Genomic DNA, 23,402 nt, shown 5'->3' with positions numbered 1-23,402 from the left:
AGATATTTAATTTTGATGTGCTTTTTTCACATCAAAGTAATTTATAAATAGTTATTATAGAACCTTAGATAATATGATAGGAAATTATCACCCGAAGGTTCATATTTTCAAAAATTAAACAATAAACGCGGATTGATCCCTTGCTAGAGCTGGAGTAAAGCGGTTTCCGCTTTCTCCGCTCCTCTTTCTCCGCTAAAAGGTAACGTGGTGGTTTTGGTCCCTAGCTGCTCTTCATTAAATGCAAACAATTCCTGCTTGTTCAACGTTTGTTTTCAATTTTTGTGTAGGGCACTATTATTGAGTTGGTTGTTTATCATCTAACATAATAGTAAGTGAACCCACGTAGTGAAAAGGCGGAAAATACCTCGTGCTGGGTAGGCCTCGACGTGCCGGGCTTGCGTTAGCAAACTGGCTTCTATTAGCTGCCACAAAATTTAAAAATAAACGTTTGCGTATTTAAATACAATTCTATTTCGGGAGTCTCCACCACACACTGTCTTTGTTGTTGAACCTAATAATATCGGCGTGCTTTATATCACTTTTGCAATAATCCGTTCGTTGAAATTAGGATTTTTATAAAAAATAAAAACACGCACATATATATATATGTACACACACACACGCCCGTGCATGACGAGAGAGGTGTCATTTTTCTACATTATTTAAAGCTCATTTACTGGCCAATGTCCAACGTCTTCCTATAATTTTAAAACTTTTAATTTTAAATAGCCATGGATCTCCATGTTACGAAATGGGGTGTTAATATCATTGCGGAATTTCATCGAGAAAGGGGTCTTCTAGAGATCTTAAATGTGCCGAATTTGTTGTAATCAAAAAAAAAAAAAAAAGGTGGTTTAAGTATTGAATATTGCTTGGTAGTTGTATTTTGGAATGTGGGGTTTCCCGTAATGTGGAAAGTATTTCTTAATGTTTTTAATGTGGTGAACACTTAAGTTTGGAATGGGGAACTATTCTTTTTTTAAATGAATATCCCTTGTTTGATTTAGCGTGTGTAAAATGTGGAATTCTAGGAAATAGTAGCTTGATATATATAGTGTTATATGAAGAGAAATTTTCATGCCACCTTATCGAATGTTGTCTGTCTAGGTTCATCATGTCATCCCATTTGCAGTGGATGGTGATCAGGAACTGTTCCAGCTTCCTCCTCAAGAGGAACGGACAGACCTACAGCACTGTGAGTATTGTTTGATTATGACCTTAAATATTCTCCAAAGTATGATGCCAAATAATGATACAATTTCAAACTCATTTTACAACACCGTCCATAAATGGTATTTAAAAAATACAATAGAATAAAAAATGTGCCTTAAAGGCCTAGTATGAAGTAATTTTAGTGAAATCAAAGCAATTAAACATCATACAACAATTAATACGTGAAAAAAATTTCTATGTTGTATATTCCAACAATGAGGGGATCCACATGGAAAGCGTTCAAAGCCAGTCAGAAAATGATATTTCTGACTTCTTACTCTAAACAGTAATGCAGGGTACACATAGTGCCAAACTACAGTTGTTGTGTTATCTTATTTCTGTCCCTCTATATCGTTGGAGCTCAGGAAGATCAATATTCTTCGGCCTTCAGAATTAGTGTCCAATATTACCTGTCTTTCTCTGGCGTCAAACGCACATGAAGCCATCAGCCGGTGTCCTATGCTAGTTACTTCTCCGTTAACCTGTTGCCATCTTGGGGATCAGAAAAATTGCATAAAAATTTGCAGATCGGTGCAGTACAGAAAAATTGGAGCGTATGGAACTCGGAAATCTGCAGGTTTTGGCTGTATACGTGTGTGTGAAGCGTGCATGACTGCTAATGGTCTGTTGGCAGGAGCCCAACAATCTGAAGGCTAGGAACTCGTTCCGCTTCAACGGGCTGGTGCACAAAAAGACGGTGGGCGTGCAGCCGGCGGCTGACGGCAAAGGAGTGGTCGTCGTGATCAAGAAGCGCGCAGGTATGGTCTTTGCGAACGCAATTTTAGTATTGCTCTGCTTTTATCATTCATCTGTCTCAAATCCACAGAATTAACCATTTGTGTCAAACCCAATCATTACCAATACTTCCAGCAGGTGTGCTGACTTATGATGGTGAATGTGTGAAATTTTGGAGCAAACACTACCTTAACATTTGGGGGGAAAAAAATTTACTACTTTGTGTTCTACTTGTTTCTCAGGTCAGAACAAGCCGGCCGCTTCTTACAACAAGATCACCATTAACAAGAACGCCCGCGCCACTCTCAACAGCGTGAGGCACATCATCCGCAAGAACAACTACAGGAAGGACCTGCGCATGGTCAGCATTGCTCTTGTGGGGGTGGGGAAATTGTTTCCATCAATGAGTCTTATTGTCATTTGTTGTCATCCCCTCCAGGCCGCCCTGCGTCGTGCCAGCGCCATTCTGAAGAGCCAGAAGCCTGTGGTGGTCAAGAAAAAACGCACCAGAACTGCCAAGACCGCATAAATGGACACGCCTCATAATGCAAAATAAAATTTTTGTTTGGGAAAAACTCTTTCATCTCCTTTTTTTTTTGTGCGTTTTCCACAAAGGTTTGAAACTCTTCCATGTACACAAAATCAGCATCCCGTGTTAAACTCCAGGATGGATTTTTTTCAACAGCCCCGCAGGCAGCTTTCCATCCATGGCATTGGAAAGTCGAGCCTCCCCTCCTCCCTTCGGTGTTAAAAGGCAACGCACAAATCAATCGCGGCCAGCAAATCTCCCGGCCACATTGCTGCATGTAGCCGACCATGAGGCCCGCGTCGATGTCGCTACCCCTCGTCACCGTACACCTGCTGCTGCTGCTGCTGCCGGGAGATGCTTTTGAGCTACAGGACACCATCCATGAGCTAATTGAGGAGAACATCCACCTCCACGACCAGCTGGAGAACCTCACGCAAGCCCTCGGGAAGCTCCGACGTATCCTTTGGCATCACTCCAATGGTAGTACATGCTCTCCTCCTATGTTACCATGACGACAGAAATGAATCATTCCTATGTACCTGTTAATGAGTAAAGAACTTTTTATTGTGAAATGTGGAGCCCTCGAGTGTAAAAACAGCACCTCATTTATGGCGTCTGTTTTTCATTTCCTATTTATGTCGTCTCTGTTTAATCCTCTGGCAGCCAGAATATATTGCTATGATCCTATAATCCACGGAATTAACTCTGATAAATCTCACTCTGTATTTTATGCTATATATTTACATTTGTACTTTAGTTGCATATTTGGCCTTATCTGTATTTTTTCTATGTTTGTCCTCACTTGTTAACAGTCATTATTATCCAAAGATTAACCAAACTTACTTTCTGTGGCTAGTTCAGTCTCATGCCATATTTGATGCAATTTAAATGTTACTTTCAATTGATTTTTTGTGATGTCCTCTTTAGCATTTTAAAACACCAAATTGACTTCTGATGTGAGCTGATTTGTTCTACATTTTCGTGAACTACATTTTTTTTAATCAATATTTGAAACAAAGGGGAAATAAAACAGGCAAAAATAGTATCGGGCAAAAAAAATCTTCAATCAAGACTGAAAAAAAAAAATGCCATTTTGTCCGCATTTCTATACCTCGCCGAAAATCTTTTTTTTTTTTTTAAACCATTTTACTTCCTACAGGAAGCCACTTTGATCTAAAAACCCACAAACCTTTCTACACTAAGCCCAATTTCTATCTTCCTTAATTGAATTTGAATTATCAATACTCTAAAATTGCATTTGATATTCGATTTATTCTCTGTGTACATGAGCTCTTGTGTGTTTGTAGAGCCGACACACCACGAGCACTACGAGCATCACAACAAAGACATCCAGCATCTCTGGGAAGAGTGGTCACAGCGGGGTGCGTATCCCACGATCATCCTCAAAATGATGATGATGATGATTATACTTTTGCCATCAGGGGTGAGTGCAGAGACCCATCTGCTTCTGGAACACACTTTCTGCGGACGTGACCTGCACGGCTCGGCCGGGCCTCTCCACAGCGGGCCCAGCCTGGTGCTGATGACTATGATGGTGGCTGCAGCCTGTTTGAGCTTATTCATGCAATGAACAAAAGATTCACATGGAGAAAAAAAAGGTATGGTGGGATTCTTGAGTAGCATACATAGCAGGAAAGGCTAGGTCAATAATGTGTATATTTTAAGGAGGGAAAAAAAATAGTATGAATGGAAGATGGGGTGCATAGAAAATAGCAACGAAAATATTTGGCTTGAATTCTCATTTAAAGGTGTATGCACTTTCCACATCGACACATCGTGTCAGTATTTACTTTTATTATATCAAATATTCCAAATAGCAAGACATTAAGAAGGTAAAAAAAAAGAAATGGCGACTCAACTGTGGCAACGGCCTCGTCCCGACACGTATTCAATCAGTTTCTGTGAAGTCAGACAGAAAGCGTTAACCATGTTGGAAGTGAAGACAAACGGCGTGCTTACGGTGCCACTTAACCGAAAGTTCCTGCACTCGACACAACGCCACGTCGTCCAACAAGTCAAAGTTGATTTGGTCCTTGTTGGCTTCAGAAAAGCACATGGTCTGCCATCAAGTAGAAACGGACGAAACAAACGTGAGCTCCACACAAGATTAGTGACTTGCTAGTCCTACATTTTGCCCCCGCCCACAACTTTGAATAACCACCATGTATAGCAGTACCTGTCCTCGCCCCGTGGTGACGGTGATGTGCGCTGCAGATCCGGCCACTGAGCATTCCAAATCCCCCGTGGAGACCACAGACCTAAACGGGCAGAACAAATCAGGGTGGTGCAGCTTTAAAATAAGATCACACCGCCCCCTTCAGTGTCTGCAACCTACTGACAAACTTCCTGAATACCTGAGTTTCTGTTTGGCCGACACGTCGCTGGGCTTTGTCCAGCGGCGTCCTGTTACGGCCGTCGTGGAAGCCCTGCGCAGACGCAACTTCAAATTGAAGTGACACGCAAACGCGGTACAGACACTTGAGACGTACCTCAGATTTCCCGCGCTAATACTGCCAGATGTAGGCGTACTTCCCTTTGCTCCCTTGGGCGCCTAAAACGACGACAACAAACGTACGAAAAGGAACAAATGTTACGGTGGTATACTCAGGCAAGTGTCGCTTCTGTACCTTGGATGTCTTGCCAGAGTTCTTTTGAGTCAAACAGGATTGAACTGGTGCGGGATCAGCTGATTGTCCTCCAAAAGAATTAAAAATAATTCACAAATGTTTATACATGCATACAGTATGTAGGTACAGAAAGCTGTTGTGAAATGCGCTCTTTACATAAAGTTGGATTGCATCTTCATTGTACGGTGACGAGGGACCAGGCCGGCTCGCCATTTGCAAAAATCTGCATATCATTGAAGTCATTCCAAACTCCCAATATGCGTTTCCATGGAGAATAGGTTTTGGCTCCCCCACAAAAAACAATGACACATTTGGTGCTATTATGCCGTATGTTCAGACTGGACATGAAACATCAGGCAGCACCGCGAGCGTCTTTTGCTTTTGTTCACCGTAAACATTGTGGGGTTGATTTGAGCGGAGAGGGGGAGGGGGGAAAAAGCACAATGAATGAACTTTTACTGATTTGAACAGAGCGAGAATCAGCATGTGAAATTGGGTTGGGCCATATAACAACAACAGCAGCAATTGCAGCTCAGTAGATATTTGAATTGGCATTTTGCCAAATACATTTAATGATGTTTAAGTCCAAATTAAAAAAAGCATCACCTCTTCTGCTGGGCACCCTCTTGAGGGTGTGCCGCTTCATCTCAGGGGAGTCCTGCTGCTGCAATCACGCCAGATAAGCGATTTGTCATTATTCTACTCGCCGCTACATGACATAGCAGCAAAATCACAAAGCCGCTCACCTGCACGGCTAATGACACATCGCTGGATGACATTTCTTCTGCCAAAAGGGAACAAAAAGAGCATGACGACATCCTTGTGGGCTCTTACATGTAAATAGCGCGCCTTGAGCGCTGAATCGCAAGTCATTGTTACCGCCATATTGGATTTGACCACGTGCAGTTGAGATGCATCACTTCTACATGGTATTTAGACTTTGCAGAGAAATGATACTATTCTACACGTATCCGGAAGTTGCAGCGATGCACTAATGTAATTGTAAACATTTCCAGCAGAGCACATCAGAGGGCGACCAAAGACCCTCAGGCTTGAATTTTACATATTTTGCAGAGAAACTTGAGGCCCTCTATTCCAAACAATTGCCGCTCTAAAGAGGATGGCTGTCACAATAGGACATAGATCAAAATCACAGAAGTAAACAAAAACCAAATGATTTTCGAGGAAGAAAATATGTGTTCCGGACTGTCCCAGTTAAAGTCTTGAAGTGAATCCAACTGAGAGCTAATCACACTGGACACACATCCCACAAATATTGCTGAGGTGCAACTGTTCTGTAAATAGGGATGGTCCAAAATGCTCCCTGATGTTGTATATGCCAAAGGGTGTACACTAATTACCTACAACAATATTTTTTTTCACCCTGAGAAGTCCATAGATCCATAAATGTAAATGAAGACACTGATTCGTAATGGTACGGAAATTGCACTCACTTTTTGTTGAGAAATTTCAGATTGCTCATATGATTTAAAACTGTTTGCAATAATACAATTATCAATAAAGCTTAATATGTTTCAAATGTAGCCGACTTTTTAAATTGTTGTCCCGGGTTTTTTTAATTAGACCACAGCTATACGGGTCTCTCCCACTAGATATCAAATTGGTGGTTGAATGGGGGTCCATGAACTAAAATTAGTTTGACACCCACGCTCAAGTCCACTGACTGACATTACTTTATGGACACATCCGCCACGTCCAATATGGCGTCAACGCTGACGAATCCCAAAAACAGGCCAACCCGCTCGTGCACCGAAAAGATTCCGACTCACCTGTCCAATCCCCAACGCGCATCTTTCGAATCGAAGGCGGCAACTTCATCAGCTCCACTTTGAACACTTGGTCGATATTTGCCAATAAGTTGTCAAGTCTGCTCTCCAGTTCATTCATTCGCTCTTGTGCTGCGAGTCAAATTTGGAGAAACACGTTCACAGAGACACCGACAGAGTAGGTAAGAGCCAACTTCACGTCGTCTAACCTTCTTTCTCAACTTGCTGAATGAAGAGGGTCATTTTGCGACTTCGTAATACCCTGCTTAACTCCTCCTGATGGTGGACATTAGCTGCGTTTCTTGATCGCTTTGGAGCCATCCTAGACTGCCTTTTCACTAAAGAGACAAAAAAACTGGACGCCAATTTATCTGTCAGGCGTAAACCGACGTTGTAAGGATGGACAGTTAATATTGGCCGATGTCCTTGTCGTCACGTGACAACCCAATAAGGGCTGTAGCCATTGGCTGCCTTAAAAAGCCCTCTACTTCAGATTTGTTTTCAATAAATGAGATAAAAAGTCACATATTTGACATTTGAATAAGAAATAAATTAGATTATATAGGTATTATTTAATATTCGTATTATTCTTATTTTATTTTGCTCTCCTCTAGTAGGCCTCATAAAAACACCTGAAAAAACGTTTTGTATGAAGATATATAATAATAAAAATATTTTTGTTCGAGACTGAAGTAACTTAAAAGCTCGAGATTGATTACTTTTAGAAACAAGTATTTCATTAGTTTAAGCCTCCCTATAAACACTCCTGCTAAAAAATATTCTTCTAAGTACTAATAGCAAATACAAATCTTAAAATAATTTCCAAATTTATTCTACCTGACACTTTCATTTACATTCCTCACAAACGGCTGGTCCATTCCAGGTCAACATTTTTAATACGCCCTAATTCATATGTATATAAAAATACACACAGGCATCTTTTAAGGAAACATTTACATATCGCCGTTCAACAAATAGAATACGATTTATAGGGTGCATTGCATGCAAAGTGCATCTGCGGTGCATATAAAAAGGGCCACACATACGACCCCTGGAGGACAGCAATGGTACTTGCAACCTCCTCTTTTGACCAATTATTCAATCAATGGATGGGCTCACCGGTATACAAAAAAATCAAATGGAATGTTTTACCAAATGGGACAGTTCTGATCAAAAAACAAAGTGGTGAGTCAACACTCTTATTTACTTATTTTCACCCTCCAACTGAAATGTTGCAACACATACAAAAGTTAGAATCAAATAAGGTCCATCGGGGCTGAAGACTTGTGATTTGGACACAAATTGACAAAACTATTTAAGCAAATACTATGTGTGACAAAACTGAACAAACCTGGTGTGAAACCCTCATCACTTGTTCACAGAGGGGCGTATTATGAAAAATGGACTTTAAATAGTTAGTACACAAATAGTTGTATCTGGTGGGCCTGCCCACCCATCATTTCCACTTCAAAGTTGAATTTTCTTTTTTTTAATTTTCGGTCCTATATTATTTAGAAAAAATGAAGTCCTATAAATGAAAAATTATAGAACTACAATTTTACGAGAATAACATTAAGAGTGAAAAGGTTGTTATTCATGAGGAAAAATGTGCTAATATTGACGCAAAAGTTATTAACTTACGAGAAGAAAATTTTAGGTGAAAGAAAAAGTATGTTTATGAGGGGAAGAAGTGTGTAATTACAAGAAAAATGCATGGAAAAAGTGGCTGCAGAACATCAGCCAAACGGCATTCTAGTCTATGTCGAGGTCGGAATCGTCGTCGCTGAGGTTACTCTGAATGATGGCGCCGTTGCGGAGCGTCTTGGCCACGGTGGGGGCCTTGTCGGGCAGCATGCCGTACTCCTGCAGCAGCGCTTCCACGTCCACGGCGAAGAAGTCCTCGCCCAGCTGATCGGTAAGCCGCACAAAGTTGCCGATGAGCTCGCCGCCTTTGTAGACCAGCAGGGCGGGCAGAGCGCCGTCCCGGAAGAGCGGGCTGGTGCCAATGGCCGAGCTGCGCACACTGCAAAACTTGACCAGCGGGTACTCGCGCGCCAAGCACGCCAGGCTGCCGCTCATGGCCTCGCAGCCGGCCGCATTGGGCTCGTAGATGTGGATCATGACCGGCGTGTTCTTGTCCTCCTCGTCCAGCGCCTCTAGGAAGTCCTCGCCGCCGGCCAACTCCTGGACGTGTTGGAAGCGCTTGCCGCGGCACAGCTGCTGCCGCATCTCCTCCATGCGCTGCGCACGGTACTGCTGGAGGAAGTCCTCGTCGTCCTCTTCCTGCTGGAGCATGTTGTACTCCTGCATGGTCATCTGCGGGCACAAAATGGCACAACTGTACCGTGAATCCGCAGCTACATTGGCATGTAGTATGAAATCTGAATTAAGCAGCAAAATGCACCCGTTTTTAACAGTCCCAGGCGCAAACACTTGCTGTCGACTGAAAATGACATCATAGTTGCTCATAGTTAGTTGTCTTATGTTGAAGCTGTTAATCTCTTACTTTGCCCTTGATTTTGTCCTGCAGCTCCTTCTGCTTCTGCTTGTCTTTTTCCAGGTCGAGGTCGGAGCGGCAAGTCATGGACAGCTTCTTGATCAGGTGCTCCATCTCCTCCTTTTGCTCCTGCTTCTGCTCCACCTCCAGCTGCTTGTATTTCCTCCAGTCATTGATCACACCCTTTGGTCCTGAATGACCACCGTGCCGACATACATGTATCAATTTTTATGCTCTTTTTAAAAAATAAATAAATAAATAAATTTTTAAATAATACAAACACAGCCATGGGCCAATATTAGGATTCTGATGGTATGGTAACTGAGCAAAAATATAGCGGAATCACAGTATTACAATGACAGCTCTAAAATGTCCCATAGATGAAAAATTAGAGACAATGAATAGTGTGGGTTTGCTGTAAATGATTTTGTTCGAGCAGCTACCTGTGTTAACTGAGCTGCCGTCCGCGCAGTAGTCGAGCTCAGGCTCGTTGGCGGCGCCATCTCGGATGGTTTTGGCGTCCTTCTCATCGTCGTCATTATCGCTGTCCTCGTCCTCGCTGCTGCTGTAATAGTATTGCAGCTTCTCCCCCAGGAGTTTGTCGTCCAGCGTTGTCATGGCAATGGCTCACACAATCGCTTATCTGGGGATACAATTATATCAGTGTGTTGGTTATCTTGAGATTTTACAAGAATTAAGACTGAATATTATTTAAAAAAAAAGTTTTACAGGAATGAAAAAACTGTTTTAGGAAAATAGTTAAACTATTATGGAAAAAAAGGAATGGGAGAAAAATATTTACAAAGGCACAGGCCAGGATTTTACAGGAAAATTTTAATTTTTAAAAGACCAAGAATCATACATCAATTTACTATTATGATATGCTTGATTTTACAAGAAATTAATATTAATATACATTGTAATGTTAACAGGAAAATATGGTTTACTTTCCAGGAATAACACTTTTGTTATTGTTGGTAAATAAAGTTGTAATACTGCAAAGGAAAAAACTGCTATTTTAAGAGAATATAAATGTTTAATTTCCACAGGAAAAAGAGTTGTTACTTCATGCTTAAGTTGTGCCTACATAAGAAATGTATATTTTATGAAAAGAAACAAAATATGAACAGAAAAAAATATTGTACTAAAAGTATTTAATAATAATAATAAATGAGAAAAGGTTCTTTTTTTTGGTGACTTTTGGGAAGAGAAGGAAGTCACAGATCACCGGTAGTTGCAACACGGTCATATTTGTATGAGAATAAAATTAGAATGTTCTATTATGAATGTATGCCCATCAACAACATTTATATCCACTTATTTTAAACATGACCGGGGAAAAAAATAAAGAAAACCTAGAAATATTTATTCAAACCAAATCACATCCACGCGCATAAATCACATTTGCCTCGAGAAGCGAGAATAATTTAGTATGACGTTTATTTAAACTGTCAGAAAAACAGAAAGGCCTTGTGTGAAATGTAGGACAACCGGACAATGCAGATTATAATGCATGTTATCATTTGAAACTAGTCGGCATGCAAATTTAACTGCATGTAAATACATACCCAATGCCCTTCTGAACTTGAGTTTATTCATCAGGACTTTATTTTGACAATTCATTTTTTGTGGTAGTGATGGATAGATAAATAGATTGAGACGCTAATCCAATTACCTGAGTTATTAAAAAGGGCTTGAACAACGAATGTGAGCTAAGGTTTAGCTTTAGCCACCAACTCTCTTTATTAGCTATCTTTATAGACGGAAGTGAAAAGGATCACAAGAATGGGCCCCTTTAAATAATATAAGATAAGAACAAATGTATAAACAACCCGTTCTTACCTTGTTTTATGACCTATTATTCGTAATGGTAAGTATGTCAGCTGGCCTCCGTGATGCTACTCTTGGCTAAGATGTTATGGCTAACTCCCATAAGCATCTGTCACCCGGCGTGATGCCTTCGCGATTTGAACAAAAAATCCGCAATCCTACAAAACGCGCTGGTGAATGACGAGTTGTGACACTTTATGTATATAAAACGTATTGATTTAACCTAGTTGAGTGGCGTTAGAGATATGTAAGAATCAATTTAGGATATGTGCACACGATAGAAAGACGAATCCAATGCACGTAAACGGCAACTTGACGTAATTTGTCCTCGGCAAAATGACGTTGCAGACATATAAAATGCCTTTTATGGATAGAAAATGTCTTTTATGGGAAGGAGGGATGTAGTCATGGATGCTTGAAATATTATTTTTGACCAGACACCATTATTTTCTTTTCGAGAAAGCGAAGCAAAAGGCGTAATTTTGTCTTCCACTTGGTGTACTTAAAGGCAACATAATGTCAGTTTGTGTTTTACCTTTACGTGCGCTACCCAAAATGAAATAACATGTTACAAGAGTGTTCTCGGTTTACTACAGAGTTCTTTCGGTTCCTATGCGCCATAATCTAATCCCATTTAACATAAAAACAACACAGGAACTACCAGTTCACTGCGTGCCAATAGTAACCTCGTAATATATATGTAATGTGACGTTATCGAGGATATTTTGCAGATTTCAGTTTTGACAAATCAAAAACGCGCTCTTCAGATATCTGTAACTGCATTCTTCCTATCCATAAGTGGCATTTCAATATCTATAACGCCATAGTGAATTACGGATATCTGGAATGGGTAATTCCTGTTGATATCACAATTCCGTTTGGGATATCCGTAATCATGTCATTTAGCCGAGGACAAATGCATACATATGTGTGATGTACGCCCTCACAAGTGAATTATAATTTATGTTGAATTACGGATATCTAGAATGGAATTTTGGATATTTGTAACGAGCATCTTAATTCTGTAACATATCTTTATAATCAAGTTTTAATGATATTGTATTGTATATTTATTTTGGCACAGAAACTATTTGACCATGGGAACCTTTTCGGTGTAACACAGAAACAAGCACGGATGTAATTTGACAGCACGCTGGCCTCTCTTCCTGTCTCTTATCCCTCGGCGCTGTGCAGCAATGGTAAGATTGCAATGCTGTCCAGCTAAAATCTCAAGACATCTTCAAAACCTGCAGTTCATCGTTTACCGATCACAACTGTTTAGTTGTCGGCTAGGATTAGCTCCTTTTTGAAAGCTGTATTTGTTGTAAATAAAGTGCATATTTGCCAACATGAAGTATTAGTTCTGCAAGTAGCTAGCCGGCTCGTTAGCATTTACGCGTGAGCCACACGAATCTCTTTAAATTGAATAAAGTCCGCTCTGTAACGTTACATTTTACCTTGCTATTTTTTAAATGTGCTTTTTAGTATGTCGCTGTTGTGTTAAAGCGATTCGTTCGTTGGAAAGTCTCTAATGGATCTCTTGGTTTTATTAATAGTTGTATTGGTTTACGTGTCGGCTAGCCACATCATGAAGGATTCAATGAGTGCTGAAACATGTAAATAAAGCAGTGAGTGTTTCACCAGGCGTTTACATTTTACAGTCTTGTCCATGATGTTCTGAAATGTCTGAATCAATGACAAATCCGTGATTCAATAATTTTTACTCACTGAGACAAGACCTTCAAAATTACAGTGGTAATTAGGTGCTTATAGATGGGCATTGATTGCTTTTTATTTTTAATTTTCATCTTCCAGACGAAGGGAACATCCTCTTTCGGTAAGCGCAGGAACAAGACGCACACCCTGTGCCGTCGTTGTGGCTCTAAAGCTTACCACCTGCAGAAATCCTCCTGCGGCAAGTGTGGCTACCCCGAGAAGCGCAAGAGAAAGTGTAAGTTGAACATTTTCCTTTAATTGGAAGCTGTGACTTGGCTTGTAGAAATGAATGACAGACAAGATGCTTACTTATTTGTTTATTCATTTTTTTTTAATTAATTCATATTTGTTTTTTCTTTATTAGACAACTGGAGCGCAAAGGCCAAGAGAAGGAACACCACCGGCACCGGTCGGCTGAGGCACCTCAAGGTTGTGTACCGTCGATTCAGGTAAGGTGAACACAGATAGGGAATTCGTGGTTATGGAGTACTGAATTGGTATTTGTTGCTGGTTGAGAAAGTGGTGTTTTTCTTTTCTTTTCCATCACGAAACAATGTCGAAATGCAATCTGACAGTGCCATTTGTTTTTTTTGAGGGGGGGGCAATTGTTTTTCCAAAGTGGGTGCCTTATTTTGCTCTAATAAATTGTTCAAAGTGCCACAAATTTACTCAACTGCTGGATAAAAAGTTAGCTTGGGTGATCAGTATGTTGTTCACGATATAAAATTGCAATTTGGTAGCGTCATTCACCAATAGTTGAATGAAGGCGTTAACTAATACATAACTTTAAAATGTTTGCCTTGAATGATACTTTTAAATTTTATCCAAACTGTGATCCCAAAACGGTCAACAGAATGTAGTATGCGACCCTACGTGTGTATCCACACTCTCAGGGGGAGGCCATTTTTTTTTTTTTTTTTTGGGGGGGGGAGGCCATTTTGTCACTTGATGTCAACTGAAAATGACATCACAGTTTCTCAGGTCAACAGCCAATCATGGCTCACCTGTGTTTTTTTTTAGAAGAATAGAAGCTGTTGACTCTAAATATCTGGACATGTGACTATCTGCTACTAAAATTATGTTTGAGCAGTGCTTACCAATGATGGCAAACAATAAATGTCTGGATATATGAAATCACGGTGATTCCTTTTTGAAGTATCTGATGCAAGTTAAGCGTCATGAGAGTCTGTCACATGCATTTGTATTGAATAAAGTAAACGTCACATTCACGTTGCACAGGGAAAATTCATTTCACACATACTGGAAGTCATCTAATTCATGTGCCATCTTTTTTTTTTTCCTCTCGCTTTCTCCAGGAACGGTTTCCGGGAAGGTACCACCCCAAAGCCCCGACGTGCTGCGGTGGCCGCCTCCAGCTCCTCTTAAAAGACACATTTTTGTTCAAATAAATGTGACCAACACACAAAAGCACGTTTTCGTCTTGTCCTTCTGGATGCAATGTGATGTCTTTTTCTTTCACTTCTGCACCAAGACCACACATTCTGTTTTTACATTTGAGCATAAATGTTTAGAGGGAGGCTACTTTGTTGTGGGGCTTTCAGTGGCATCTACAAAATCAACTGAAAGTATCGTTGCAAATCGAAAGTGCGTTTGCTCGAGTTCAGTTACTTCGGCACAACCCTAACAACAACAAGTCTTAAATGTTTATAGAAAATCCAAACAGTCATTTTTCTCCCATGACGGCAAGAAACAAAATTTTGATTTTTTTTTTTTCCCTCTGGCAGCTGGAAAACTTGAGGGTGGTCTTCCCAGAAGAGGGTTTATCCAGTCCACCTTAGAGGACTGTAGGAAAAGTCACTGTAAGCGTAAAGACATTTAATGGCAGCACTGCATTCTTTGCAGGTCTTTTTTAGGTTTTAGGTTCTGAGGTCAGGCTGCCTAACTGCTGTAATGTTTAACGGTTGGCCTGCAACGTTTTAAGTATCAGTTAACTTTCACTCCCACAAGCCCAACTTTTTTTCTTTCCATAATCTTTTTTTCCCCCCTCAGTATGTTGAGTCCACTTGGGTTTCAACTTTTTAAGTCACTCATCTGCGAGCTACTTTTGTCCTCTATTGTAAAGAACTACAGTGATTTGTACAGCTTTTGAGTGTGGTTTAAATGCGGTTCATCATGTTTTTCTGCAGTTGGAATCAAGTCATGTAAATGAGCTAGAGAAACATACTGGTTAAATCTCAGTATTTGGAGTGATTGATTTAAAACAAGTCCTAAAGTTAGGTACACTTCCACAATCTGGTGAAGAATCAGCAGAGGTTTGCTAAGGGTTGCAGCTATTTGCTATTTTTGCACTACATCGTATTAGCGCAATTTCTGATTCAGGGTTATTTTAATATTGAAAGTGGATGAATTGCAGTTATGGTCTGCTCCTGTTCTTGGCAGAATCAGGCATCCTCACCTTTGGCGAAGGGGGACTTGATTCACCATATTCACCCAATTTATTTTCTTCATCTGAATCATCAAGGATCTTGATGTAGTTTCTTTCTTTGTCAAAACTATTGCAGGTCAAGGTCTGTGCCACATTTTGGACTCTGCCATTCAAGGCCCAATACAATTTGAACGTTTGGATGTCCTAGACAGCTCATGTAAATAGAAGGGGCACTTTAGTGTTGCCTCAGAAAAACAAACGGAATGCCACTACTACAGAGGATGTTTTAATTCTGTTACCATAAAATTAAATAATTATACGAGAAGTAAAGCCAAACATGTTCCTTATATGTTCTATCCGCCCCCATTCGTCTATACATGACATTGGGTGATTTACATTGCCTTGTTGGAACATGAAGCGTCAAAATTCCACCTGAGGGGCGGCCATTTTGCCACTTTCTGTCGACTTAAAATGACATCACCATTCCTAAGGGCTCAGGTAATGACCAATCACATTTGATGACATACTAAATCGTATTTTTCCCTCGTGTCATGGCCCGTGATTGCCGACAGAGGGCGATGTTGCGACGCCAAGCAGTAAATTGGCGAACCAGCGCCGAGAGCGCCCTCGCTGGTCTCCTGCTTTCTCCGTCGGTAGGCGAGAACTCTCCACAGCGGGCTGCTTCCCGCGCACACCGGAGTTAACCAGCCCTCTCACGAGCTCGTCTTGCCCCGTCTCGACTCCCAATTGACGGATTTGAAGCTGTCGTGTTGCCCCTTTCTTGGAATGACACCGCGCTGAGCTGCTGTGATGAGAAGTAAGTTCGAAAATAATTGACAAACATGATATCCTCCCACTTAATCCAATCTCTCTCTCTCTTTCTATGTAGCCTCTATCCTCGGATACCTCTGCGCTTTTCTGCTTCTACTGCGGGAACCAGCGTGCCGTGGGGATGAGGTGACGTCCGGGAGAGGTAGCTGAAAGTTTACTCGGTCAATATGCGCATTTTTCTGGCCGTTTGCTTTGACGTCTTTGACATAATGGGAGAAGGGGGAAACTAAACATTACCGCTAACTAACCAACTAACTAACTACTTTTTTTACTTGGAACATTCAGGCAGGAGAAGCAAGCAACTCCACACGAATGAACTGTTCAGGGCGCTTGCGCTCCCACAACAGACCAATATTCATTTTTTACCACACATGAATTACACATGCTGACGTTCGACAGTCTAAATTATTTATTGAACGTATGTCAAATATTTCGTCTTTCTGTTCAGACACAAAAGCGAATCAAAGTGCACAGCGGGGTCAAAAAAGTTCATTGCAATGCCAGCGTGTGGCAGTTCGTAGAAGAGAGGGATAATAAAATGTCTTGTGACTTTTGCAATTATTATCAATATCAAGTGCCATTTACTGTATATGCGCGTATTGACTTGTTAACACACACGCAGTGGTGTTGGTGCTATCAGTCGTTACACATGCGAACAAACTGTTTAAATGTAGTCTCATCCCATTCCAAGGTTATCTTCGTCTCAAGATTAAAAGACTGGTACATTTTGTGCAACATCCCGTATGATGACATCTGCCATTCACACTCGGCTCGGAGCTATTTTCCCGCCAGTTTTTGAGGAAATAATGCCTTGTAAAATGACTCTGGTCGTCTTCAGAAGGTGTGGGCCAAGTTCGCATAGCAGGCGGATGAGGTCTGCCGAGTGTCTTTGGCAAGGATGCGGGCTGAGAGAAGCGTGCTGGAGCAAGTCTGGAGACAAGTCTCTTGGTGACCCCCCCCCACCGAGTCTGCACTGTACAAGCAGTCTGTCACATTTGAAAGCAATTAGGAATAATTGAGCAGGATTACTCAGTTTATTCCACCTATTGGGTTGTGTCTAAGACTCACACACACACACACACACATGAAATTCCTCTGCTTGTGCTATAGTAACAGAGATCCCTGACATTTCTTTTTTTTTGTTCCCCTAAGGGAGTCTGACTCAAGAGTTTATGTATCTGACAAGATAAGCACACTACACACAGTGTATTTTATTTTCAGCGCGGAGCGTCAGGTCTTTCCTGAGTATATTTTCCGTCGGTGTCATCTAATTATTGAAGGGATGAACTCATTTCATTGACATCAAAGTCCACAGTTTCTAACGGCTATCAATGTGACATTTACAGTCGTGCTGATTTTTGACGATGTCTGTCAGGGATGGGCGACTGGCGGTCGATCGCCGTGACGTCAGAAGACGCATCTTATAGCGAGACGAAGAATGAGACACTTTCCCAGTTATGGTACCGGTCATGCATTTGGCCGCTGGTTTCCACAATAAGATCCTTCCTGTAGTGGCTGCTTAATGATTTTTACAGCCTTGACGTCATTTTTTTTTTTCATTATAAGCCAGATGTAGGAATTTGCAGCTGTGCTAAAAAAAGAAAAAATCTTGTGTTTAATGAGGTGACCCTGACACTTTTTGCCACTTGTCTCGGCAGTGAACCCGTGCTGCGACTTGCCGTGTCAACACTGGGGCGTGTGCGTAAGATACGCAGATGATCGCTACGAGTGCGACTGCACCCGTACCGGCTACCACGGGGAGAACTGCACCATCCGTGAGTCGACTCTTCCCACGCTTTGCATCTGCGATATGCCTTCATATCCTCTTCGGGATGGAGAAGAATTTGAACTATTCCACATGGGGAGGGCAAAAGAGGCCCGCTTACTGCTTGAAAATAAGAACGTGCAGGAGTCCACCTCTTTCATAGTCTAGAGAGCAAAGGCACATACTTGACTTGACATTCAATTCCGATTATGTCCATCAATGACAAGAAAATGTGCCAAATTTGCTTTTCTCAATTGTGTTGATCAAAAATTAAAGTAAATTGTTAAGAAATGCTAAATGGACATGACATCAAAATCTAAACCTCTTTTGTGCTCAAAGACCACATTTTTAAAACTGATAAGATATTTTAGTTGTTTAATGAAACAAATGAATGTAGATGGAAAATTGTTCATTTGAACAATATTCTTTTATTTTTTTTTTTTTACAGGAAATGTATTAATCAACTCAATAAGATAAATGAATGAAAAACAAACAGAACAGTCAAGACATTTCAATCCATGAACCAATTAAAGGCGAAGATCTTCCAGGACTCTTGATAATGTTAATTCTTGGCGTGGGCTACTTGTGGCATGCGGGCCGCACTTTGTTCATCCAAATATGCGAAAGAAGCGCGGAAGCCGCCTCGGGCTCGTCCGCTCCACTTCAAAACCAACAAGGAAGCCCTCACACCATCCGTGTGCGTTCGCGCTCGTTCCAACAATTGGGCCCGATTTCAGCATTTCATACGGGAGTGCAGAGTTTGGCCTGGCGGCGAGTCCGGGTTCCGTCCCGATGTCCGGTCCGACATCCTTTCAAAGATGAAAGAAACAAAGCTGAGAAAAAAAATGCAAACGTTTCTTCAGAGGGATGTCGAGGCTTCGCACAAAAGGCCGGCCGGAGTCTGTCGGAGTTGAACGCAAAGTTTCGACTTCCACGCGGCGCAAAAGCAAACCTTGATTCTTTTATTTCTATTATTTCATAGACATCGTGAAAAGAGCTCGAATAAATTAGCCGAAAATGTTTAAAATAGCAAAAAAAAAAACATATTGTGACTTGAGAGACAAAGACAAAATGAGCATAATTTTTTTTAATTTCTAAATGCTGGCCTCGGTGCTGAGCCGTCGCTCGCGGTAAGATCTTGTTGTCCTCACACAGCGGAGTTCTGGACTCGAGTGCGACACCTCTCGAAGCCCGGGCCGGACACGGTACACTACATCCTCACCCACTTCCGCTGGCTCTGGGACGTCGTCAACAACACCTTCCTGCGGGATGTTCTCATGCGGCTTGTCCTGACAGGTCCTCAGTCCGTCCACAACAGGAATGAAAAAATTCATCATTCCACTCATTTCAAGCATATTGTGGCGTGTGTGTGTGTGTGCGTGCGTGCGTGCGATTAGTGAGGTCCAACTTAATTCCGAGTCCTCCGACCTACAATTCCAAATACGGTTACCTCAGCTGGGAGTCCTACTACAACCTGAGCTACTACACTCGGATTCTTCCACCAGTGCCAGAAGACTGCCCTACTCCTCTTGGTGTCAAAGGTTAGCGGCGGTGGAAGCATTTTTTGTTTTGTTTTGTTGTCATTGACGAGGTCTCATGTTGGGACGTGTTTTTGTTAGGTGAAGGCGGGCTGCCCGACCCTGAGCTGTTAGTGGAGAAGTTGCTGAAGAGAAGAACCTTCCGGCCCGACCCGCAGGGCTCCAACCTCATGTTTGCCTTCTTTGCGCAGCACTTCACCCACCAGTTTTTCAAGACGTACAACCGCATGGGTCTGGGCTTCACAAAGGCCCTCGGGCACGGGGTCGGTTCATACGCGGCCATTTAACGCACTCTTTGGTTTGGTTTTGTCTTTGTGAAAATGAAAATTGACAACGTGCACAAACATGTTTCGTGTTTTGCATTTAAGTCGACGATGGGTAAATTCATTCATTCAAAGCGTGCCAAGAAGGGACCTTTGGGGAACGCCCAAATTAACGACAACGTGAAATTAGGCTGCTTGTGTGATAGAAAAAAGGGAAACACATTTTCAGACTATTTCAATTTTTTTCCTCGTAATATTATGACTTTATTCTTTTGATTGTGATATTCCAACTTTTTTATAATACTATATTAATTCTTGTAAAATGAGGTCCTAAGATTTTTGTCGCTCTTTGTCGAGTACGACCTGAATCATTTCCAAGTGATACTTTTTTTTTTATTATTTGACACTTTTGAGTTTTTAAAAAAAAAAGAATTAATACCCTTTCAATATCTTCATAATATTTTTTGTCCAGGTGGATGCGGGGCACATTTACGGAGATAACCTGGAGCGGCAACTTAAGCTGCGACTTTTAAAAGATGGCAAACTGAAGTATCAGGTGGAGTACAGCTTTCCCGTTTAATTTGCATTTGAAATGTTTGTCAATATGTGTAAATCCCTTGTTGGTCAATATGAAAATGCATGTTAAGTGTTCGGACCTTGTTGTGCTCTTCTATTCCCCATTAGTTGATCGATGGCGAGATGTACCCCCCCTCTGTAGCCGAAGCCCCCATCAAGATGAGTTACCCCCCAAGCGTGGCCCCCGAGGACCAGTTTGCTATCGGCCAGGAAGTGTTTGGACTTCTGCCCGGTTTGGGATTGTACGCCACGTTGTGGCTGAGGGAGCACAACCGAGTGTGCGACCTCCTGAAAGCCGAGCATCCCGGCTGGGACGACGAGCAGCTTTTCCAGACCACGCGGCTCGTCATCATTGGTGAGCCACTTGCACGTTTATTTTGAACATCATTCAAATTCAACATCTCTGCCAGGCACAGAATTTTTGGCGTGATGGTGGTGGTGGAGGGTTGGCAAAGTTTCAAATGGTTCACTGTAATTTTTATTTCATTTTTTTTAATTCATTTCAGAGCAAGGTTATTCGTTTCAACCGCGTAGTTTTGATTTCTTTTTTTTAAATGCTTTCTTAGTGTGGTTTTTATTAGTTTTAGTATTATATTTTTTTTTTTCAGGGGGAGCTCACAGATGTTTATTTCAAAACATTTCTTCCCCTCCCTAGGTGAGACCATCCGAATCGTCATCGAAGAATATGTGCAGCACCTCAGCGGCTACCTGCTGCAGCTAAAGTTTGATCCCACCCTGCTCTTCCACGCCCAATTCCAGTACAGGAATCGCATCGCCCTGGAGTTCAGCCAGCTCTACCACTGGCACCCCTTGATGCCTGATCGCTTCCATATCAATGGCGACGAGCTCACCTACCCGCAGTTCCTCTTCAACACGTCCGTGCTGACGCACTATGGCGTGGACAAGCTGGTGGACGCCTTTTCCCGCCAAGTGGCCGGCCAGGTAACGGGCGCTCGGCCAATCGGGTCATCCAATCGCAATAAATGCTCAAATAGCAGAACGAAGCTTTCTTGGCTTTCTTCCTCAATGATGCTAAACACGTCGAGGCTTTGGTGGTCCCATGTGCATTTATTTTGTTTGCAGATTGGCGGCGGCCACAACATGAGCCCCGCGGTGACGCCTGTCGCCGTGAGGACCATCAAAGAATCGCGTCAGCTGCGCATGCAGCCCTTCAACGAGTACAGGAAACGCTTTAACCTCAAGCCGTACACTTCCTTTCGAGAGTTTACGGGTGAGCAAAACAAACGAAGAGCATGCCATCGTCATATTTGACAAGAGAGTGAGACCGTCCTTAAAATGCATGCTCGGGATCATTGACACCCCACGAGAAGTGGCCCAACCCTTGTCATGAATGACTATGAGTGTCGCGATGTGATCTGCCGTAGCACCAAGGTGTTGCCGTTTGTTAAATCTTGGTGAACCAACTTTGAATTGATTTGGGGGCCAATTAACGGCATTATTTCAGAGTTTTGCTACGCTCTTTTAACAATATGCTGCCTTTGTCAGCGATTGATTGAACATATAAACATGTGACAGAGTGTTTGATTTGATAAATAATGCTTCATTTGCCTTTGTTTAGTTTCAAACTTTAAGAGCAGAACTTTGATCTATTAATCGGATGGTGTTAATTCTAACAATTGAACCGAACCTTGATGCTGAAATGCTGACTGAAAATGTCATCGATCTTTTGGGGGCAGATAACGAGGAGATAGCGCTCACGCTGGAAGAGTTTTATGGCGACATTGACGCGCTTGAATTTTACCCCGGCATGCTGCTGGAGCGGACGCGGCCGGGGGCCATATTTGGAGAGAGCATGGTGGAAATGGGTGCGCCGTTCTCCCTCAAAGGCCTCCTGGGCAACCCCATCTGCTCCCCCGAGTACTGGAAGCCCAGCACTTTCGGAGGCCGCGTGGGCTTCGACGTCGTCAACTCGGCCACGCTGAAGAACCTGGTGTGCCTCAATTCCAGGACGTGTCCTTACGTGGCGTTCCGAGTGCCGCCAGAAGAGGAAAACGTCAGGACGGATGAGCTGTGACACGTTTCAAGGGGCTTGAACAGTCCCCCTAAAACACAAACGTGTTGGGCTTTCAACATACAAACTTTCTTCAAGACGCAAGGCACCTTGTTTGTCCCCCCCCCCCACTGCCGTGTTCTCATTTTGCAGCCTTACACTTGGAACTTAAGTGAGGAAGTCAGCACAGCGTTTGCCTGGTCTCACAGTGCTGCGATGAAGGGACTCTCATATTGAGTTTCGGAAAGATAACCGGCGAGACGAGCTGTTGAAAGTGCATTCATTAAAATTGGAGGCCATTAAAGTCTTTGTTTGGATTCTTTTCATTTTCCTCCACCTTTTGCGGGCCTCTGTTGGCACGCTCTATTCTCGCCCAGCCTTGTGTTTCTTTTGGCAAGACATGGAAAACTGATAGCTGCGACCAAACTGGAGAATTTCATCACAGGATGTGAAATGTTGATCAAAAAGCAGTATCTCACCGAACAGATCATTATGTTAAAGTAGGCTGCATTGTAAACACGATCATGGAATTCTATTAAACGCGTATCTGTGTGATTTGATCTGGGGCTGTTATATTATTGATAAAAGAACAGTACAAGCATTGTGGGTTATTTATGCTCAAGAAATGTTTTTCCTACAAATATTTATATGTAAGCTGTTGATAGTACTGTACTGTTTTGAGAACTTTTTCACGCGTGCTGGATAGGTGGTAGCGTGATTAGCAAATCTAGCTTCCAGTTTGGATGATGTTTGCTTATTCACGTTGGGAGATTTTCCTAATAGTCAGAATAATGTTTTTAATATTTGCTTAGTGCTGTCAAGCAATTAAAATATTTAATCATAATTAATTGCATTTTTCCTACTTAACTCATTTTATTCATTGTAAAAAAAAAAAAAAATCCCTTCCTAAACAGCATCTCAACAGCCTTTCCAAGGCATCAAATTGGTGTCACATAAGAATTATTAAATGCCAGCAAAGTGCAAATGAAATGGGTCCAAATAATGGGCTGTCACACCGAGGTCGTTGTGGTTACTGAGAGAAGTCCAGTAATGACCTGTGAGCGCGACTCCTTCCGCC

General features: G+C 42.0%; 5 protein-coding genes across 9 annotated transcripts; 3 read left to right on the top strand and 2 right to left on the bottom strand.

Annotated features, from left to right (window-relative positions):
• The first annotated feature begins 145 nt into the window (after nt 1-145).
• Nucleotides 146-2,525, top strand: rpl28 (ribosomal protein L28). Of its 2 annotated transcripts, none has more exons than XM_088282139.1 (5): nt 146-199; nt 1,108-1,195; nt 1,847-1,970; nt 2,190-2,308; nt 2,387-2,525. In XM_088282139.1, exons 2-5 carry the CDS (start codon nt 1,115-1,117, stop codon nt 2,474-2,476), a joined length of 414 nt encoding a protein of 137 aa, XP_088138265.1. In that variant the 5' UTR covers nt 146-199; nt 1,108-1,114; the 3' UTR covers nt 2,477-2,525. The 2 variants fall into 2 exon arrangements, with proteins under 2 accessions (XP_088138265.1, XP_088138264.1); XM_088282138.1 differs by having other exon boundaries at nt 193-328.
• A 1,205-nt stretch (nt 2,526-3,730) lies between these two features.
• cdca9 (cell division cycle associated 9) lies at nt 3,731-7,342 on the bottom strand. 4 transcript variants are annotated; one of them, XM_088282136.1, is made up of 11 exons: nt 7,121-7,342; nt 6,915-7,043; nt 5,871-5,905; nt 5,731-5,785; nt 5,125-5,192; nt 4,987-5,048; nt 4,852-4,923; nt 4,674-4,755; nt 4,470-4,556; nt 4,357-4,396; nt 3,731-4,051 (listed from the first exon to the last, which is right to left on the bottom strand). In XM_088282136.1, the coding sequence occupies exons 1-11, from the start codon at nt 7,230-7,232 to the stop codon at nt 3,915-3,917; spliced, it is 879 nt and encodes a 292-aa protein (XP_088138262.1). In that variant the 5' UTR covers nt 7,233-7,342; the 3' UTR covers nt 3,731-3,914. The 4 variants fall into 4 exon arrangements, with proteins under 4 accessions (XP_088138262.1, XP_088138261.1, XP_088138260.1 ...); XM_088282135.1 differs by having other exon boundaries at nt 3,732-4,051; nt 5,871-5,908; XM_088282134.1 differs by having other exon boundaries at nt 3,732-4,051; nt 5,731-5,788.
• Nucleotides 7,343-7,788: 446 nt separating this feature from the next.
• Nucleotides 7,789-11,537, bottom strand: pdcl (phosducin-like). The gene is made up of 4 exons (XM_088282131.1): nt 11,251-11,537; nt 9,852-10,051; nt 9,418-9,599; nt 7,789-9,227 (listed from the first exon to the last, which is right to left on the bottom strand). Exons 2-4 carry the CDS (start codon nt 10,024-10,026, stop codon nt 8,664-8,666), a joined length of 921 nt encoding a protein of 306 aa, XP_088138257.1. The 5' UTR covers nt 10,027-10,051; nt 11,251-11,537; the 3' UTR covers nt 7,789-8,663.
• Nucleotides 11,538-12,327: 790 nt separating this feature from the next.
• Nucleotides 12,328-14,382, top strand: rpl37 (ribosomal protein L37). The gene is made up of 4 exons (XM_088281395.1): nt 12,328-12,437; nt 13,054-13,189; nt 13,319-13,403; nt 14,271-14,382. Exons 1-4 carry the CDS (start codon nt 12,435-12,437, stop codon nt 14,338-14,340), a joined length of 294 nt encoding a protein of 97 aa, XP_088137521.1. The 5' UTR covers nt 12,328-12,434; the 3' UTR covers nt 14,341-14,382.
• A 1,546-nt stretch (nt 14,383-15,928) lies between these two features.
• On the top strand, nt 15,929-23,168 carry LOC148318817 (prostaglandin G/H synthase 1-like). Its single transcript, XM_088280625.1, has 11 exons — nt 15,929-16,157; nt 16,230-16,313; nt 17,830-17,946; nt 19,092-19,232; nt 19,334-19,477; nt 19,556-19,737; nt 20,210-20,293; nt 20,422-20,668; nt 20,969-21,255; nt 21,397-21,544; nt 22,011-23,168. Exons 1-11 carry the CDS (start codon nt 16,151-16,153, stop codon nt 22,346-22,348), a joined length of 1,779 nt encoding a protein of 592 aa, XP_088136751.1. The 5' UTR covers nt 15,929-16,150; the 3' UTR covers nt 22,349-23,168.
• The last annotated feature ends 234 nt before the right edge of the window (nt 23,169-23,402 follow it).

This window comes from Idiotropiscis lumnitzeri, chromosome 18 (genome assembly GCF_059441095.1).
Source record: "Idiotropiscis lumnitzeri isolate Australia: NSW breed Sydney's pygmy pipehorse chromosome 18, RoL_Ilum_1.0, whole genome shotgun sequence".
Lineage (NCBI taxonomy): Eukaryota > Metazoa > Chordata > Actinopteri > Syngnathiformes > Syngnathidae > Idiotropiscis > Idiotropiscis lumnitzeri.
Note: the sequence above shows the minus strand (reverse complement) of the source record. Positions and strands in the feature narration are given on the sequence as shown.